General features: G+C 32.8%; 2 protein-coding genes across 4 annotated transcripts; one reads left to right on the top strand and one right to left on the bottom strand.

Moving 5' to 3' along the window:
- Positions 1–327: 327 nt before the first annotated feature.
- On the bottom strand, positions 328–7,464 carry LOC102667583 (uncharacterized). Of its 2 annotated transcripts, XM_006595182.3 has the most exons (5): positions 7,250–7,464; positions 6,715–6,801; positions 4,388–4,537; positions 1,472–1,669; positions 331–807 (listed from the first exon to the last, which is right to left on the bottom strand). In XM_006595182.3, exons 1-5 carry the CDS (start codon positions 7,454–7,456, stop codon positions 706–708), a joined length of 744 nt encoding a protein of 247 aa, XP_006595245.2. In that variant the 5' UTR covers positions 7,457–7,464; the 3' UTR covers positions 331–705. The 2 variants fall into 2 exon arrangements, with proteins under 2 accessions (XP_014621022.2, XP_006595245.2); XM_014765536.3 differs by lacking the exon at positions 1,472–1,669 and having other exon boundaries at positions 328–807; positions 7,250–7,457.
- Positions 7,465–15,093: 7,629 nt separating this feature from the next.
- Positions 15,094–18,452, top strand: SPX6 (SPX domain-containing 6). 2 transcript variants are annotated; one of them, XM_014765189.3, is made up of 4 exons: positions 15,094–15,552; positions 16,466–16,543; positions 17,426–17,591; positions 17,778–18,452. In XM_014765189.3, the coding sequence occupies exons 1-4, from the start codon at positions 15,268–15,270 to the stop codon at positions 18,260–18,262; spliced, it is 1,014 nt and encodes a 337-aa protein (XP_014620675.1). In that variant the 5' UTR covers positions 15,094–15,267; the 3' UTR covers positions 18,263–18,452. The 2 variants fall into 2 exon arrangements, with proteins under 2 accessions (XP_014620675.1, NP_001241021.1); NM_001254092.3 differs by lacking the exon at positions 16,466–16,543 and having other exon boundaries at positions 15,157–15,552.
- The last annotated feature ends 2,671 nt before the right edge of the window (positions 18,453–21,123 follow it).

The raw sequence follows: 21,123 nt of genomic DNA, 5'->3' as shown, positions 1-21,123 counted from the left end.
CTGTCATAAAAGTTAAGCAATTGCTATTTACATCCCCATTTTTGCTCATGCAATTTTTTTGACACTCACATGCATAAGCACATTGGTTAACATTTGACCAAACACCAATGGTCATAATTTGTCACAGAAGTTTGGAAAATTTACCACACTCTCATCAATTGCATTCAAATGTAAAGTTTATTAAATCACAGCACAACTTCCTTCAAATAGCCGACAAACCTGTGTGCAATTAATAGTAACCAGCACCCACCGTTCCTAAAAGTATAATTTAAATCAAATCGCCAACCAAATTTCTTCTATACTTTAGTGCAAGTAGGAAACATAACATTAAATTAGTGAAGGTTATTATAATGTATCGACAGTCACAATAAATCAGCACTTAGTTTTCGATTAGTAGAATGTACCGTCAATCACAATCGGAGTTCAGAAAGTCAATATTTGAAATCCAAATAAGAGAAACACAAGAAGAAATAAGACAAATAGACCTTTATAAATTACAAATATGCAAATTAATTGAGGAGCCTCAAGCATGTGAAGCCATTGGCGATGATGGCGAGGTCACACTAGGATAGAAGCCAAAATCACGAACCAAATAAAGATGCCATATTTGAGTTTGCTTTTGATGGGAGAACATAGGAATTACCTTATGAAATTTAGAATCCGCAAATTGATTCATGCATGAATAATGGATATCTACAAGCAAAATTACACCGAATATCTGGCCTTGTTCCTCTTGAACGAGTTATAATCTGCTAACAGTCCAACAGCAAATCCATTATTGATATCCTCCGCGTAATTTTCGAGGACCTGTGAACAACCAACCTTTGCATCACAAATCTAGTCTAATTTTTCAAAAATAAAAACAAATGAGTCTATAATCATTAGGGTGTAAGTGGATCACACCCCATCCACCAATTCCTACGATCAAGTCCAATTAGATTTTTTTTTTTTGGATTGGAATGAGTGATTGGATTGGTCTTAATATAATGAAATCGATTATAATTGAATTGAGGGACGGTTGGAGTTTCATGGGAGTTTCCAACCCAATCCAATCTAACATAATATTATGTTTTATAACATAAATATTTTGAGTTGTAAAATAATGTTATGTTTATGATTATTGTTTATCACATGAATAATAATACTTTTCTCATTTTCTGTCAAATAAAATATCTTACTATTTTTTGAGTTTGATGATTTTTTTTTATAATTTTTGTAAGACTTACTGTGACAGTTTTTTAATGACTCAACCCAGTAATCCAAGTTTTTAATTGGATTGGATTGAATTGGGTTGGCAAAAATAAAGAGAGTAAATTCAATCAAATTCAAACCAATTAAGTTTAATTGGATTGAATTATAAAATACACAAAAGTCAATCCAACCTAGGCCACATACACTCCTAATAATCATATTGAGGTGAAGGCACATTACTAGCAAAGTATAATAGCATATAAAAGAGTGTGACTCTAACCGATTGTACAATGTTTTGCAACACGTATTCAGGAACCCATGAGAGCAATGGAGGAAAAGTAATGTTTAAAGTAATGTCTAGAAGATTCTTCATCCAAATATGCCTTCCTTGTCTTTCCAGATACAAGGCTCCTTTTCCATTGATGCTGAAATTTGGTGGCATGTAATCAGGATTGAGATCTGGGAACTCACACTTTGTCTGTAAAAGATAAGTACTGATCACATGTCTAGAATTTGACGTATGAAGTTTAATTAGTCAATCTAAATTAACTATACCTTAACATTTCATGGATTTGTAATTTAGTTTAATTTTTATACACATTTAATACTTTCAACTAATAAGAAATCATCATATGGTAAGATTTTAATTTAAAGTAACTATTGTAAAACTTTACAAATTAGCATTATAGTGATTTGGGATGGGATAACAATATAAGCATCTAACAATAATAGTGCATATATAGATTATTTATTCATTTATAAATTGTACACACTACTACAAATATGATCTTCAACAATGTTGATTTTAAGACGATTCTTCCAAAATCGTCATCGTCCAAAATGTGGTGGCATTTATGTAAATAATTAAAACTTTTTAACAATAGTTTTATAAAACAAATGTTCAATGATGGTTTTTAAAAAATCGTCATAGAAATCAAGTGTTCCATGATAATTTTTTAAAAACCGTCATTTGAAATCAATAAAAATCAAATGTTTCATTATTCTCGCTCTCTCACTCTCTAAAACCTATCTTTTGTGCCCTTTTTCTCCTTCCATCCTGGCGTCATCGTTGAAGCCCTCGTCCCCACCTTGGCCAACCAGATCTAGGGTTGAAAAAGCCATCTAAACTAGAGAGTGTAACAATGGGAGAGTGAGGGCACTAATGCTACGCGAGGGCGTTGACTCCATCGGGATTCACCTTGGCCAACCAGATTTGCATTTCGGGGTTTTGATGAGGCCATATATGTCACGCACCGTCGTTGCCACACCCAAGGAGAGGACGTTGGACTTGACGGAGCAGCCGGGAGGACCATAGCCAAAGAGGCCAGTGACATCGTTGTAGATCTTGAAATAGGGGATGTAGAAAAGGCAGCATTCAAGGGTGTTCACCACAGATTGACAGAAGGCCTCGTGGGTGTCGGAGCTGCCAAGGAAGGAGCGCTCAATAGAGGTTTTTTTCGAGCTTGAGGGTGTTTAGGGCTTCAATTGCGGCATTGATTTTGGGTTTGGGGGCTTTGGCGAAGGGGGATACTTGTTATACGATAATAGCTATAAGTATAATACAAGGTACCCTTTACCTTCTTTCTTAATATATCTTTTTTTGATAAAAAAAAAAAAAAAATCTACCTTCGTTTACTTGATGTGATTGAATATTTAACTGAGCTTCTAAGGAAATACTTCAATTCAAAATCATTTCCAAATCAATTCTTAACAATCATTGCACACTTGTGTTTAATTCATATTCATTCCTTGTTAACGTCATTTATGTTTGTTGGTCATATTCTCTAGGAGCAAGGTGTGGGAGGGGAGGCGGGTTATTAATTCCTTCATTTTGAATGCCTATTTGAATTGACAATGCACAAGCTTAAGGAAAATAAATGTAAATAAGTATAATTTTGAGGATTGAAAAACTTAATTCAATAACACTTTTGTTGTATTGCTAATCTTCAACTCATTTTATTTCAAGATATTTTTGTTAGATTAGTACTAAATAAAATATCTTTGATTTGGCTGTAAATTTTTTTACTGTTTTTAAAGTTCAATTGTTACTAGTTATAAATGAACTTAAATAAATATTACCTTCATATTATCTTGTGAACTTCTTGAGGTAAAATTGAGACTATTTGCTTTTTTTTATTATACTACCCATATTCAAAAGTCCATTTCATAAGATATTAGATTTCCTCTATACAATGATCACTAGTTCACAACAATGTGATTGTACTAGGTTATGGATTCTGATGTTAAGGGTGTTCCAAGCGAGTTCATTAATTATTTTAAGGTGCTGATGAATACTCATTCTGATCATAGATTATAGATGCTATTGTTAGCTCTAATTTGATATGTTGCTTTGTCCTTTGCATTTCAAGTTTTATGCATTCAAGGCTTCCTAATTTGATATGTTGCTTTGTCCTTTGTGGAAAACTGTCATTGATGTTAAGCTTTCTATGATGATTTTCTGGAAATCATCCATTTTTATGATGATTTTGTGAAAAACTCTCACTGATATTGAGCTTTCTATGATGGTTTTCTAGAAATATTAAATTTTGTGATGGTTTTTTCAAAAAATTATCATAAAACTACATGTAAAAAGGTTTTTTTTTCTTGTTAGTAAAAATGCAACAAATTTTATGATAATTTTAAAACCGTTGTAAACAACAATCCATATTCAACGATCATGGATTCCATGACGGTTAAAAACTATCATGAAAGACCCAATGAAACCGTCACTAAAGGTCTTATTTGTAGTAGTGACAGTATACTTAATTGCACTATAGGTTTATTGGGTATCAATATTGTGAGACTTTGGTCTCTTTGTCAATCTTTCATTAAATATTTAAATTTTGTTGACATGTTGCTTAATATATAATGATGTGACAAATGACATATTATTTAACATGTATCTTGAAATGACTTAATTTTTACTTTTGATTTCTCTTGATTGTGATACTCAAGGAAATAAAAGTGTAATTAAATCATATTAGCATATGTTGCACAATATGTTGGTGAACATGTCATGGTCCAAAGTCATGTGAGGAAAGTTTATTAAATATTTAACAAAAAACTTACAAATAAACTAAAATTACAATACTTGAGAAACTTAATTTACTCAATTTGAATATCTAGCAACTAAAATTGTAAAATTATAGCATGAGAGGGACTAAAAATGTAATTAAACTTACAGTGTAATACTTACAATTTGAATCTCGAAGAATTTGGTGATATGACCAGGAATCTCGGGTGGGTAATCATCTGCTTCAGATATACATTTAGCTGTAATGTGAGCTACTGGTTGACATGTTAAGAACAAGACTTGGATGGGAGTCATCTTAACTCTCCACTCTTCCTGCATGCATAAGTCCAACATGAATACATTCAAGTGAATTAAAATATATTTTTTATATAAACAAATAACATTTATATTTTTTTGGTATTAAATAACATTTACATTGATAATTAATCATTTCTTACATGGCTCATGCATGGGATTTTGGAAAAAAAGGTAATCACAACTCAAGCTGAATCCTACGTTAAAATTATGTTAAAAACAATTAAAAGAATGAAGGTAAGGATTGAGCTCCTAACCATTGACAAATATTTGGTCGTCAAGGTTTAGAAATAATATTCTGCTTTTACTTGTGATCATAAAAAAAAAAAATTGGGAATAATTTTCAATAAACTTGCGAGAGACCCAATCGCAATTGGTGGTTTGGTGGGAAAGGACTCTCTCCGTGACATTACCACATGGATGTTAGCTAGTTTTACGATTTATTTTTATTATGATATTAGTATGAAATAATTTTATTAAAAGATTAGGATTTAAATTTGGATAAATCACTAGTAAACTATTATTGGTAGCTAACCTTTCATTTATATAATTATTTTTATTATAAAATGGAAAATTTTAAAAGTTAACGGTGAGTTATAAATATGCACATGGTCTTTTTTTGGTGAGTTATAAATGTGCACATGGTCTTTTTTTTCAGATCAGGAAATCCGCTCCCGTTGTTTGGTAGATAGACATCTAGGAGTGGAAATAAGTTGAGATAAAAGAGAAGTAGTAAAAAAAATTAGAGATAAAAGGTACAATTAAGATAATTGTGTGAATTGTACAAATATATATAAGAATGATTTAGTCTTTTCCTTATAAAAATAACTTTCCTTCCAATTTGAAAGGACTGAAATTATTGGTGGGTTCTAAATTTTTTGTCCTTTCCTTTTTAAATGATTCCAAACAATGGAAGGAATCTGTACTAAAATAATAATAAAAACTATACCAAAAAGACATTGGAACTAAACATGATATTCTTTCCAAATATAGTGTATATATATTGCTTTAAATTGGTAGTATTAATAAACTAAGAAGGATATTCTTTCAATTTACGTACATTTGATTAAAAAAAATTAAGGTTTAAATATTTTTCCTAAATTGTAATTTTAGTTCCTCATCCGTAATTTTGAGATTCGTTTAATTTGTTAATAATTATGGTATTGAAAAGAATAAATATTTTTGTTTCACCTTTGATTTGAAAAAAATTAAAAGATAGTACATATCAAACAAATGAGAACATGATAAAATTTCTCATTTTTATTAATTGGGAAATCATGAGATAACTTTTTTATATTATTATTTATATATTTTTAATAACAAAAAAAATAGTAACTAACCAACATAATTTTTTTAGTAAATAACTAATTATATTAAGACAATTAATATTAGGTATTTTAGTAAATTTTATATTATTTTATTTGTATTGTCTATTATAAAAGATAAAAAATTATAATGTAATTTATGTTTTTGTCGTGTGTCTTGCTCTTCATGTCATGTCTAACATTATAATTTTAACAATCAAACTTATTCATGATCTACCTTTTTTCCCCCACAATTTTAGTCTTTAAAAATAAAAATATGTAACTTTGTTCCATTCTCTAGTTTGTATACGTTGATTTCTTTTATTGTTTATATTTAAACTAATAAATTTATTTTTTTATTATATGAATATATTTTTCTAGAGTTCATTGCATAAAAATATAAAATAAATAAAATATAAACACAATTCAAAATTAGACCAAAATTACATTTTTTTTTTCAAAATTTGAGACTAAAATTACATAAAAAATTAGAGAGGTCTTAGAATCGCAGATCAGAAATTAAATGAAGATTAAAATTGAATTCAACCAAATATTTATTAGTTAAAAGAATAACACATTTTTTTAAAATTAGTCTCATTATGATTTTTATTTATTTTTAACATCTACATTTAATATGATTTTACTCTTCCATATTACACGTGCTTTTACTCCTTATTAAAAATTTAAAATCATACCATTTCATTAAATATAAAAGCTAAAAATGAATAAAATATTTATAGAGATTAAACTAAAATATATAACCAGGATAAAACCATATTTAACCCAAAAACTAATTACCATTTGGTCTTTCCAGAAAAATGAACTTCTCGTTTTCAAAACTCATCAAGATATGCATTAAGCAACATCGTCAGTATATGCAAATGAAGTTACCCTGTTGAGGAGCTGACTTGCTGATTTTTCTGGAAATATAGATCGGATTACTCTTCCCTTGTCCTCTATATATTGATCAAAGGAAGCCTGACAAAAACAAAATGTAATTAAGAATAAAAGTTATTAGAAAAGCTTCCTTTAAAAAAAAAAAAAACAAACGGAGAAACTTACATAATCACTTCAATCAAATACTGCTCAGCAATACAAGTACCTCTGATATATCTAAAAATCATGAAAGGTAGCATAATTCTAGAAGTCCTAGCTAATGAGTGAGCTAAAATGGATTTGCTTGCTTTGGGCGAAGAATTTAACTATGTGGTTATTAGAAAAGCTAAGTACGTACTAATGCGAATTTTAAAATACAATGTCGAATTCAATGCGCAAAACAAGAAAGAAATTGTTGCTTGGAGAATAAAAATACTTTTAATTCTTTAAATAAAATCCAAACATGTAATTTAAGCATAAACAGTACAGTGCATGCAGCAGCAGAACATTTAGATGAAGCATTAAAAAAAGTGGGAGACACACTCTATACCCATGGCAACTCATGAAGGGGAACAGCAGAGCTGCTTCTGTAATTAAAGGAGGAAGTTCTATTGACAATATTCTTGGATTCCAAACGATTCCTTGAACCAGATGCTGCCTTTGCACGACCATGATCACTCATCTTGTCCTTCTTCGGTGGCTTGAAACTGGTGCTGGACAAGAAGGGTTGCCATGGATTTAGGAGAATGTTTGCCATACTTTTCTCGTTACTCATTTCAGTGCTGTGTCAAATAAATTATATAAAAATTCCCTACCTACCGCTTACCAAAAATAATTTTGAGACAAATCATAATGATTTATATTTTTTAATTAGATTTAAATTTAATTTTATTTTAAATATAAAATAAATTATATCAAAAAATACTCATATTATTTATTATCATAATCTCTAATAAAAATTAATCACAACTCTTTTCACATATTCTTCTTAAAAAAAATTCACTTAAACGACAAATTAAAGTGTTTAAGCACGTGCTTGGGAGGACACTGACTGATGGCGCGCCACGCTAAAATTATGATAAGGGATGATGCGTCGGAGAAAGAAAGAAAAAAAATTAGATAGATGTGTATTTTCATATAATACTACAAATATTTGATAAGATATTTAAATTAATTTTTAATTTTTTTATTGATTAAAAAATTTACTTAATTATTTAGTAAATGAAAATTTTAATAATTTTTATTATTTTTTGAAACGAAATAGTATTTTTTAAAATATTATATTTTTTTAATATTTATTATATTTTCTTTTTTATTTTTTCTATTTAAAACAAAGTTTTATTATTTTTATTCTTTATGTAGTTTTATATTTTTTTTCTATTTCAATATATTATTTTACTAAACACTTAAGATTTAATAAAAAAATTTCACTTTCGGTAAATAGTTATTATTTATTTTTCTTTTCCTTATTATATTATATCTTATTATTTATTACTCTTATGTTTTTTTTTCCTCTACTTTTCTCGCTAATAAAAAGAAAAAGAAATTTTTGTTAAATAAATAAGAAGCTTCAATAAATCATTTTTGTAAAAAACACTACAATAATTCATTTTTGTTTGTATTGCATTGTGACCTACTTTTGTACGCTTTGATCTATGTACTTTTGAATCATAATGTCGGATATCATAACAGCACCATGAAGTATATTGTACCTGCAGAGGACCCTCGCTCTCATCAGAATAAGGCAGCATTTGAGAACGTGATTAATTATTTTCCCATACTTGATTTATTGAACATATTATACAACATTTCATATAGACATGGCAAGAAAATTCATATTTGTGGTTATCCGTTCGAATCCGTCTCGACTTTGATGAATAATACTCGAGTTGATCGGGTATGGGTTCGGGTTCGGGTTCAGGTTTTCCTCGATAACTAAAAGTCGGGTATGGGTATGGGATTACTAGACTCGTCCCGACCTCGAACCCGAACCCGCCCCGTCACTTAAAATCTTTAGAATTTTTGTATAATTTAATCAAAAGACATATAATTTTTATTACTAGTTAATTTTATTTTAAAATTTTTACATAATTTAATATTATTTTCTTAACTATTTATGTAGACACACGCGTTATAATAAATTTATTGATATATAAGTAGTTAAAAATAAATGTTTAACAATCAATTTATTTTTTTTCTAAAATCAAATTTTTAATATTTTTTTATAAAAAAAATATTTTTCTAAATGGTGTGTGGAACGGGGTTGGGGATACCCGATGGGTACGGGGATGGGACAATAAACTCAAACCCGTCGGGTATCGGGTACGGGTATGAGGATATATTGAGGAGTCGGGGTAAGGGATTGAGGAGACAATACCCGTACCTGACCCGCCCCATTGTCATGTCTAATTTCATACGAACCAGCAAAGCTAACGTAAAAAAATTCTTCAAAAATTAGTTAGCTATGTGATTCATCATTTGAATCGTGATTTTTTAACCTTTATATACTAGATAGGTATTCGATAAGGTTAATAGTTCCTATTCGATTTCATTGAATACCTATTCGATAATAAGAGAACCTCAACCACCCCGCCGACAAGATAATTAAACCCTTGATAAAGTAGGACAACTTAGTTAAGAAAAAGGAAAGATTTAGTCTACCTAGTAAACCTCATTTATGAAAGAATCACCTAGATGGTAATTCTTGCATGAAGGTCCAGATTCTAAAGCCCACGAAGGTTTATATAAAAAGAGAAAAATCTCCTTGGTAAAAACATTGTTAAACTCTTAAGCATTATGTGTACTCTTGACTAATTGTACATATTGTTCTCAATTGAATCCTGATTGGGCGTCGGAGTGCCTTTTACAGGTATCTCCCCCTTTGTTTGGCTACCTTATTCGAATCAGATAAGAGAAAAGGACAAGTGTAACAGCCCCTCGATAGAAGAGATATAATTCAATCATCATTTGACAAAAATATTTTGGTGCTGCACATCGTGGGATTGAGTAATATATTCCACTACTCCAAGAGTTATGGCAATCATGCGTGCGAGAATCAACACGACAACGACAAATCTACCTAGAAATCAACGTGAGGAACCATATGTTGAGGATCAGACTAATTTATCCTCCATGGTCAGGATACTCTAGGCCAAAGTGTCAGAAATGCATTGGCATCATATTGAAGAAATCATCACCCTTCGGCAGGAGAACTCACAACTGTGAGAGGCCAACCACAACTGAAACCTAAAGGTGACCCACTTGTGGGAGCAAAGGCAAAGTTGACGGCGTGTCAAATTTCAAAGGCCACCAAAGCTTGTGTGCAACAAGACCACACCCACAGCCTGTGAATATGTTGGGAAGACAATTACAATAGTTCAAAAATCATTTCATATTCAGCATCATGGAAGCCACTCTCCCTTCCAATTGGAAGAACCTTAACATTGAAAAGTACGATGGCACTACTGACCCAGACAAACACCTTGATGTATACATCACGCAAGTCAACTTGTACACTACAAATGATGTTGTATTATGTTGACTATTTCACACCTCCCTGAAGGGCCAAGCCCTCCAATGGTTCACCCATCTCCCTCCCAATAAAGTTGACTCCTTTGATATGTTGGCGACTCGATTTGGAATGCAATTTAAAACCAACCGACCTCTTCATCTGGCATTAATAGCTTTGGTCAATATTTGACAGTACAAGAGAGAGTCACTTCGAACGTTCAAGGAACATTTTGGAAAAATTGCATTGAATATCCGAAACTTGGATTCGACAGTTTCCATGCACCACCTCATAATGACACTCGGGCTAGGTCCTTTTGTGAACAGTCTATGCAAAAAGTCTACGTCTAACATGGATGAGCTGCTTAGGAGAGCATCCAAGTACATGCAAATGGAGGAATTGGCTAAGTACAAGAACCAGGCACGAACTGAGGCTACCTCAACCAAAAAGAAAGCCGACAAGCCAAACATCGGTAGGGAAAGAGACAACAGGCGATGGGATTGACAACCTCGAGAACCTCACTACGCTCATTATACCCCATCTCATCGTAAGTAAATCTCAGATCCTGGATCAAGCTCTGGCCAACAAGATCCTCGTTATGCCAAAAAGGGAAAACACCCCACCCTAGGCCGACTTTTCCCAACATCGTTGATACCATTGCAAACGAGGAAACTGCACTGAGGAATGTAGTGTTTTAAAAGACAAGATTGAAGACCTTATCAAATTCAGATACCTGAAGGATTTATTCACAAACCTTAATCCTAGTGGCCTAATAATACTTACAGGCAGGTCCTTGACAAGGGAAGGGAGGAAAGTTTCACTTGTCATATACCAAAGTCTAACAATCCATTTCCATCCTTCAATGGTGCATGCGGTCGGTCCCAAAGCCTTATATTTCCTTGCTGTGCAAAATAATCGAAGTTTTTAAACAAAAGCAAAGGGACGAACCCTAGGATCAATATTTCAGTTAATTGATTAAATGTCAAATGACTCCACTGTTGTCATCCAAAATTGTCAAGTGATTAAATCAAACAAAACATACACTCTAAGGGAGTCTTCGAAGAGATATGCAAAAGATAGGATGAAGTTGCATGAATTATCACATCTTTTAGAAAGAGACAGTCAATTTAGGTTTTTCACACAAAAAAAAAGAGTATAATAAGAAAGAAAGAATATCTTGAACATTGCACACTTTTCATGATTCAAAAACCTTTTGTGTTGCATTGTTGGGTACAAAGCCTACATTTACTCCGCTTCAGGGCAAAGTTTGACACATACATGTCACATGTGTGAATAAACGTATCATGTATATGTTCGTGTGAATGATACAAATATTTTGACACAAATTTCAGTCTCTGATGTAAACATTCTTACCAGGCAGAGTCGCAAGAACCATTTCCGGTTCCTTGTTGAGGGTGCTTAACCGTGATGGCCATGGAGCAGAGCCTACACTCCGAACAAACCCACCGTTGGGAATTTCAAAATCATATCTGACCTTAGAGGAAAACCCTTCGCATTGTAGCATTTTAATTTCCCGCAGAAACCCAAAACTGTCTCGGTAAAACTATGATCTCGGTTTCGTTAACCGTTGCATTTTCATGCAATTTGGATATGTTGTTAGAAATTCAATTTTTCACAATTCCACCGTTGGGATTTTTGAAATAATATTCGTGAAGGAGAAAAAGAAATCGCATGAAGACAGTACAAGTGGAGGTTTAAATCTCTTCTCCGTCTCTCTGACGTTTGGGAACTCTATCGGAGCAATCGGAGGAATAACTGAAGGAATCTCAGGTAACCGCTAGAGATGTTACTATCGCTGGCTGAAGACACGTGACTCCGCTCAGAGGTAAGGGATGAGTTATTCACAGTTGGGGATTAGTGAGAACATGTGTAGGGATCCTTAGAGGATTAAATTTGGGTTTTATTTTGGGATGTTTGTTAAATTGCAATTTTTCCTTTATGATTATAAATAAAATATTGATGTCCTAATGAAAATTGCTTGATAAATTGTGCTCTTGATATTTGTATATTTCGACCTATGATTTTGATATAATTGTGTAATATTATTTGAGGGGTTTTAGTCCCCATGTTGTGATAGTCTTTTATATAAATTGTTATATTGAGGATATGAAATGATGATTCAAATTGTGAGTATGTGATGAATTGTAGAATAACATGTTGCTTTGAGATTATAATATTGTTATTGAGATTGAGTATAAGTGTAAAGTTGAACATGTGTTAATTTGTGAGATACGTGTAAACATGTGATGGTGGATTGTGACACTATGAGATGTGAAATTGTGAATGAGTTTTAGTTGTGGATAAGTGTGTAGTTAACACTTGATGTGAAATTACTTGTGTTGTAAGCTATGAATTGTACAATAACCCGACCAGCGTTATCTTGAGAAAAGCGTTGATGCGCAGTGTTAAAAAGAAAATGTAGGTTTCCTATTTAGGAACCAGTGTTAAATCGTAGCGCAATTGTGTTGAACGTGTTTAAAACACGAGTGTAAGGTCGTGGGTATTGTATAATTCATGAGCAGTGTTTGCATGCAAAAATTATTTTAGGGGTTGGACCTGAATCAGGAGGGAGAGGCCCTGACGGACTCTTCGGAGTGTAGGCCTTGGGGGTCACTGGATTTGAGTGCTCCTTTAAGCCTATGCTGATCCTATATGGTTGGAGCATTCTCGCAAAACATCGTGACCCTGACTGGTCTCCCTATGATCTTACTTAGTGAGAGTGACTTGACAAACCCATTGTGTGGTGTGTCTTGTTATGTACTCCTAAGCGCCCCAGGATGGTTTTTCACTGACATGGTACCACATTGCATATATGATTGAGTCTTAGCATAATTGTTGCATATGCTTGCTAATTGATGTGTTATTATATCTTGATCGGAGCGTGGGATTCTTGTGTAATGTGATTGATGATTGAAAAGTGAATTTTGAATGATGAAGTGGTGAAGTTACGTGAGCTATGTTTAAGCAAGTGGTATCTCATTTATATAATATGTATATTTAATTGTCTTGTTTTCTCTATTAGCTAGGAATGTGATAACTCATTCCTTGTGTGTTGTTGTGTTTTGATCCTGTGATGATCTTGAACTTGTATTCGGGGGAGCAGATGAATAGGTGGATGACTATGAAGAACCTCATGCTAGAGGACACGGGAACACAACGCTCTGATAGGATGTGACATTAGGATATAAGTTCCATATTAATTGTATGAAGCTTAGACGACCTTGTTGAGTCGAGAATACTTTATTATTTATTTGGACAAGTTTGAATATGGTGTAAAAGAAAATGAATGTGAGCCTTTTTCCTCTTCGAAAGGCTTGTAAAAAAAATGTTTTAAAAATACTTTTAATTAATATTTGAATTTTTTTTATTCCTTATTAGTATATATGTGAGGGGTAGAGGGTGTCACATGGGCCATATGGATCAATACGAATTGTTGATCCGTATGGGTTTTTCCCACAAAAATTGCGTTTTTGGAAGCCAATTCAGAACACATCAAACAAATACTTTGATTAAATACAACGAAGCAACACATTGATTCATTCAATCAACCAAAACAATGAATCAAGCAAAGTGCATGACAAAAACAAGCAGAAAATGAAGGATATACAAGATGAAGAAGAAGAAGATGAACTAGGAAGAAGAAGAAGAACCAGAGGAAGCAGCAACGACCGTGAGAAGAACCACGTGTGCGAAGCGGAGGAAGAAGAACCAGACGACTAAGAAGAAGCAGAAACAATGTGCGAAAGGCAATGACTTGTACAAACAAGTCACCATTCCTATTTATATTAAATAGGTGAAGGGTATTTTAGTCCTTTCACCTAAGTTGCTGGGTGTCCCAGTAAAAATGTTAGGTGTCCAAAGCAACCGCCGAGAAATAATTGATCAAAGACTCTGATTCTCCTACTAGAATGTAACTATCTCATCATATGGAAGATAATTACACTATTTTAACTTAAATTCTATATTAGAAAGGGCCTATAAAAGGTAATAAGACTCCACATTTTAGGTATAACCGGAATCTTAGCCACCCTTTATCTTTGACTCAAACTAACTTGAGCGTTAAGAATCTTTGCATATAATTTCCCCCATTGGAAATCCCTTGCTCTTTTTACTATCACCCAATCCAATAGAGCAATCGACTAGACTCTAATTTAAACGTCTATGAAAAACATGTATGGACTAACTAAAATAAATAAATAAATAACATTGATCAATAGAAAAAGAAAATAACAATTATTAACTAAGGTTACAAATACAACACCTATGTTATTATTAGTAACATGTACACAAAAAGAAAATCTTCTTAATAATATAGTTAAAACACTTTTCTTTCATCCATTATATTTTTGAGTCTATGAAATTATGATTTGATGTCACTTTAATTTTTAAAATTAACAAAATTAAAAAAGTCTTTAAAATTGTAATTCATCACTTATTTTAGTCCAAAATTACATAAAACATAAGATTTAAATGTCTTTAGAAAGACATTTAAGAAGCTTATAAACTTGTTTCACTAAATTTATAAACTAGTTTGATTAAATATATGTTCATGTGATCAAAATGATATTAATTTAAATAATTAAATTTAGAGAATTACAATTTCAAAAACATCCTAAGATTTCATTAAATTCAAGGACTTTAAATCACAATAAAATCACAATTTCAAAGACTAATTTAACCATTTATCCTATAACTTATTTATGAAACTTCCATTCACAAAAATATTTTAGTCCAACCGCTAAACCGGCCGTCAAACGTTCAAACCTAGCGTCTAGGTTACCCTGTTCTGTTGTGTCCACATCGGACTTGGTGTCGTGTTAAGTGTCATCATTATGGGCAGAAAAACCAATTCATTTCCACCGTTAGATTCCATTAAACATTCACATAAAAAAAAAAAAAGAAAACAACACATTCTATAGATTCCTTCGCACTCACAAAACATTCTTAAATAAATATGCAAACTCAAACCCAAATCCAATCGTGGAACTTTCAACTGTGATCATCATAACATCACAATCAATTCATCACTCACCCCAGCAATGAAATTTGGGAAAGAGTTCAAGACCCATTTGGAAGACACCATCCCTGAGTGGAGGGACAAGTTCCTTTGCTACAAACCATTGAAGAAGCTTCTCAAACAGAACCTTCCTTCAATCACTACCGCCATCACTGATATACCCATCAATCTCCCTCTTCACCTTCTCCAACAACCCTCTTCGCCACAACTTCTTCAGGCTTGGTTCGTGAGGATTCTCAATGAAGAGCTTGAAAAGTTCAATGATTTCTATGTGGACAAAGAGGAAGAGTTTGTTATTCGCTTCCAGGTTCTTCCCCACTTTTTCTTTTTTGCTTTGAACTTTTTTTTTTGTTCTTGTTGGTTTCTGTTCAAATGGATAACTAGTAAATTGCGAAGGTTTTAAATTGCGGTTGCGGTCGCAGTTTCATTGCCGTCCTTGATATCTAGGAAACGGAATTGTACCTAAAAACCTTGAAATTATGTTTGCACAATTGGGTATTTGAGAAAGCTCTTGGCTTGATCAAACCCTAATTTTTATTTGGTATATGTATAGGCACGCGTTGTTATGGGTATATGGTATGTTGGAATACTAAGTGCCCCTTTGTTTTAAAGTTGTAAAGAATTCATTTTTAAACTGTTTAACCTAATTAGAATATGTGTGTAACTTAATCTCAACCATGAATTTTATATGGGTACATGTGCAGAGTGTGGAGAATTGTTTTTTTTTATGTAAAACAAACTGACCCCAAACCACTCTTGTTGATTTCAATCAAAATGGGTAATTGGTAGTTAGAAAATCGTGTTTGCACAATTGGGTATTGAGAAAGGTCTTGGTTTGATGAAGTTTTAGGTAGATACACTGCAAAAACTCCGAAGTTTCTGACTAAATTAATATGAAACTCTGAAATTAGTTTTGTTGGGTGTTCTCCTGTGCAGCATGCTTACGGATGTCTGGTACCATGTGGGTTATTTGAGTTTTTTTAAGAAATATACAAAATAACCTAGTATGAGCATAACCTTGGTAAAGGTTCAATAGAATCAATAGCTTCCATCTGTCTGTTTGTAATCCTACTATACATGAATACAATAGTCTGTCATTTTTTAGGTTTTATTATGATATTATCCTAGCCATCCAATATGTTCCTATATCCAGTTGCTGAATCAATCTATTAGTAAATTGAGTCTGTTAGATTTGAATTTAACTCAAATTGCTGGGACAGGGAGTAGTAGATGAAAATGATATGGTTTTGCAATTAAGACTTATGAGAGGCACTCTTGTGGCACTGACAACTTTCAAGGTATACTTATATGGGCTGTTGCTCATTGTATAAGCTCAAACTGCCTGTTGAAAAGGAATGCTTCATGTGTGATAAATTTATCCAAATCTGATGATTTATAAAACTTGTAGCTATGTGAGACCAAGAGTCCATACTCCTAGCTGCTAACTAACTAACTCATTGGAGTCCAAACTACATCAAGGAATGTAATTAGGCTTCCAAGTTTTGCCCAAGGTGTGACATTCATCATAAGGCACTCTTGGTGATTAATTTATGATGTCGGTAAATGATAAGTATGTGCCTTCATGGATGGGTTAGAATTGAGATTCATTCTCTGTTTTCTCTTTAAAGTCTTATGCAGCTCCTTACCAATTAGAGTGATTTTTCCACAAACAATTTGATTCTCAAGTTTTGATTAATATGATGAATAATAAAATGGCATAAAAAACTGTTAGGAATTAATGTGACAAATAGATATATTCTTCTTCTACAATGTAGCAGATCTAAATTTACTCAATTTAGTCAGTTATAATGTTATTAGTACAAGATTCCTCTATATGTTCTCCCTGCAAGCTGGATAAAACCTCTTTTCTAGTGCAAAATTTATCCTAGTGTTAATGTGAGACACGGAATCTGCAATGGCATAGCTCACTCACAAAATTTGATTGATGATGTTCAAGAGTGGATCTAGCTATTGTTGTCTGTTTTTCCTACTCTAGGGAATTAATTATTGACATTTCAGTCATGTATTGTATACTGAATCCAACTGTTAAAGTGCATGGATAATAGATCGATATAAAGTATATTGCCTAATGCCTGGAGAATATCTTTCAATTATAATACCATTGAGTGACAAAACATAGCTCTATTTCCTCCCTGATTTTTGCCTGAAACTTTGAACAGGAGCTGAAGGAGAGAATTGAGTGTCTTAAAGAAAAAAGCAGCCAGGGTGAAGTGTACACTTCTGACTGTGAATTCAGTGAAGAAATGATGGACATCAGGAAGGACTTGGTCACCATCCATGGAGAGATGGTGCTCCTCAAAAACTACAGTTCATTAAACTTTGCAGGTACATCATCTAATTAATCTAATCTTTTCTTTTGATCTAAAGTATGGCTGTCGTGGAAGTGTCATTTCTGTAAGGTTTCTTGATATTGCCTAAAAAGATTATATGATTCATATATTTCACACCTGATGGGGTTTCAGTTAGCTAATTGTTAAGTCTCAAGACATTAACCTATTTCCATTTCAACAGGACTAGTTAAAATTTTGAAGAAGTATGATAAAAGAACTGGTGGGTTGTTGCGTCTGCCTTTTACACAACTTGTTCTTCGTCAACCTTTTTTCACGACTGAACCTCTCACAAGGTTAGTCCATGAATGTGAGGAAAATCTAGAGCTGCTCTTTCCCCTGCAAGCAGAAGTAATCCAATCTACTCCCCCTCCAGAAAATCAGTCTAGACCACCGGTAGATAGCGCAACAAATGCCTTACCTGAGGCATCCTCAACTCTTGGGGATGAAACTGTGTACATATATCGTAGCACTCTTGCTGCTATGAGAGCCATAAAGGGTCTTCAGAAAGCAAGCTCCACCTCCAATCCATTTTCGTTTTCATCCCTTTTTAGCAACCAAGATGGTGATGGTACTGGTGCTGTAACTGCTGAAAACTCTGCCGCAAATTCTCCAGCTACCTTGCAGAATGAAGAAAGCGTTGGTAAAGAGGAAACTGATTCTGTGTAGGAAAATTTTTCTTTTATATCTGCTTCCTGTATCTTCTTCTGGGTTTCTGTTTCAGCCTTGTTGGTTGAAACTAAATGAAATGTAATCTTTTTGTTCGTATATACAATCAATAAATACAAGTCAACTAGTAAGATGTACTTTCTTTAACATTTAACTTGGGAAATAATACCTGAGCATTGCCTTTTTCTTACCTTTCACTTTTATATCACTATGCTCCCTTGTAAGGCTTGCTGTTTTAAGTTTTAAATTGTGACGACTGACGATAAGTGATAACATTAATATATAATAGAGTAAATTACACTGTTATTATTTCTTGAGGATGTTTTAGATTGCATATGACCCCTCCTGCTTTTTCAACGTATATAGCAACTCCCTTATAGTGATACATAATATAATGTTTTTTTTTTGGGTAATAAGGGGTGAGTGTAATGTATTGAATATCAATGTAATATATTTCAAACAATTAAGGGAGGTTCTAGGGATGAAAAAGGGAGAGGTATCTGGGGAAATTTGACGAATCCTCATAAAGTGTTAATCAAATTTAATCTATATAACAAATTAGATGCAAGTATGAGGAACAGAGGAAGTATGCTTAACATTCAACTTTACAATATGATATTTCACCACTGTTTTTTACCTTCCAATTTTACATGGGACCTCTCTATGCTTCCTTGTACCTCTTGCTATTTTATGTTAATTGAGTTTGAAATTGTAATGGCAAGAAGCTGGCGTTACTAAAGGGTAATAAGTAGCATCAGTGTCTAGTGTAACATTAAAATTGGATGTGCAAAATATTGCTTAACAATGCTTCTGGATTATGCTGTTAAAATTATGGGACTTCTGAACTATATAGTATGTGTTAACCGTTTGGTAAGTATACCAAATATTTAAGTAGTAAAGACTCGAAAGTTTGAGTATCGATTTTCACTAGGACTTTGTTTTGTACTTGTGTTGGATAATTTTTAATTTATAAAAGAAAAAGATAAGATGAGGTATAAAAGATGAATTTAAAAGAACAACAACTAAATAATAGATATTAATAGAAAACAAAAAGAAATAATAGAGAATTCAATGAGAAAGGAATATTAGGATCTAATATGCCTTATTTGTCTAAGATGTATTAATTGAGATTTTTCTAAATCAATTAGCTGAATTTTTTCTACCCACATCTATTAGAATACTTGTCCCTGATGTCTTACGATGACAATCTTACCTATCTATCTCCCAAATGTCTTTGCAAAGATTCAATAGATAAAATGCATGAAGTTCTAATTCTAGATGCTTGCTTTGATGCATGGGCACAATGCAATCTATCTATGTGTAACATTCCATTTTTCGTAGACTAATTTGAAAGGAGTTGTTATTTGTAAATAAATAGAGTTTTATGATAAGGTTTTTGTAATTAAATAAATAAAGAGAAATAAGTGTATTAAAATAATAGTTTGAGAGAAAATAAAAAGGTATTTTATTTATGCATTTGATAACAAATAAAATAGAGTTTGTTTTATAAAATAATAAAAATAAATAAAATAATAGGTTGTGAGTATCTTAGGTATAAATAGCGATATGTTAGGTCAGACGGTAGCTTTTACGACTGTTCATCTTTTCAATTTCGTTTTCCCTTTCCTTTTTCCCAAAAACTCTTTCTTTTTCCCGCAGCCCACCAAATCTGTCTCAGAAAAACGACGATCTCGGACTCCGTTGGATCGTCGTGAAATTTGAGCACCATATTCGCAACCCAATTCCGAGCATTCTCACCATTGTGAATTGCAAAAAGACATTTCGGAGCTAAGAGAAATACCCTTCGCATCGTAGTTTTCTCTTTTCCCGCAGAAATCCAAAATAGTCTCAGTAAAACTACGATCGCGGTTTCGTTAACCGTTGGATTTTCATGAAATCTTGATATGTAGTTTGCAATTCAATTCTGCACACTTTCACCATTGGGATTTACGAGATAATATTCATGGAGAGAGAAAAAGGAATCACACGAAGACAATACATATGGAGGCTTCAATCCTTTCTCCGTCTCTCTCACGTTTGTGAACTCTATCGGAGTAGTCGAAGGAAAAACTGGAGGAATCTTAGAGAACCGCTAGAGATGCCACTATCGCTGTCGGAAGACACGTGAGTCCGCTTAGAGGTAAGGGATGAGTTATTCACAATTGGGGGTTAGTGAGAACATATGTAGGGATCCTTAGAGGATTAAATTAGGGTTTTATTTTGGGATGTTTATTAAATTGCAATTTTTCCTTTACTATTATAAATAAAATATTGATGTTCTGATGAGAATTGCTTGATAAATTGTGCTCTTGATATTTGTATATTTTGGCCTATGATTTTGATAAATTGCGCTCTAGTCGCTTGGTGCGAGTGTCTGTATTCGCGTTTAGCACGCCTCTTCCTTGCTTAGCGCCAGTTCTTGTTTTCGCGCTGAGCGTGTCTTGGGTTGGTCATTTTTTAAATTTTTGCTATTTTCTTCATCTTTTAGGTTTTTAATCCCTTCTTTTCATATCTGCAAGCCATGAATAGGAAAAACATCAATTCTTAACAATTAAGCATGAATAACTGCTAAATAATCATTTTAAAGGATACTTTCATTATGGAAAACAACTAATATTTAGCAATTATCAAAATCCCCCAAATTAAGAACTTTGCTTGTCCCCAAGCAAAAATAAAGATGAAAGGAGGCTCTATATGCTCCAACACTTTCAATAGCTGCAATTTTTCAAATTCCCTCAACTGGACCTTCTTGCGTTTGCCATGATTTTGCAATGGAAGCATAGATAAACATTGAGATAGAATTGGTCAGTAGTAGAAATCAATTAGGTCGGCTTGCCTCACTTTTCCTCACAAGGTTTTAG

The sequence above is a fragment of the Glycine max genome, chromosome 13 (assembly GCF_000004515.6).
Source record: "Glycine max cultivar Williams 82 chromosome 13, Glycine_max_v4.0, whole genome shotgun sequence".
NCBI classification, from domain to species: Eukaryota; Viridiplantae; Streptophyta; class Magnoliopsida; order Fabales; family Fabaceae; genus Glycine; species Glycine max.
This window is presented reverse-complemented; position numbering and strand designations above follow the sequence as displayed.

What these genes read in the sequence shown, in the direction of transcription:
- SPX6 (XM_014765189.3), top strand. Translation starts at nt 15,268, where the DNA reads ATGAAATTTGGGAAAGAGTTCAAGACCCATTTGGAAGACACCATCCCT. An exon ending in TGGCACTGACAACTTTCAAG is followed by an intron (nt 16,544 to 17,425) that starts GTATACTTATAT and finishes AACTTTGAACAG; the next exon opens with GAGCTGAAGGAGAGAATTGA. An exon ending in CAGTTCATTAAACTTTGCAG is followed by an intron (nt 17,592 to 17,777) that starts GTACATCATCTA and finishes CCATTTCAACAG; the next exon opens with GACTAGTTAAAATTTTGAAG.
- LOC102667583 (XM_006595182.3), bottom strand. Translation starts at nt 7,456, where the DNA reads ATGGCAAACATTCTCCTAAATCCATGGCAACCCTTCTTGTCCAGCACC. An exon ending in CAAGTCAGCTCCTCAACAGG is followed by an intron (nt 4,538 to 6,714) that starts GTAACTTCATTT and finishes TTATGCATGCAG; the next exon opens with GAAGAGTGGAGAGTTAAGAT. An exon ending in AATTCTTCGAGATTCAAATT is followed by an intron (nt 1,670 to 4,387) that starts GTAAGTATTACA and finishes TATCTTTTACAG; the next exon opens with ACAAAGTGTGAGTTCCCAGA.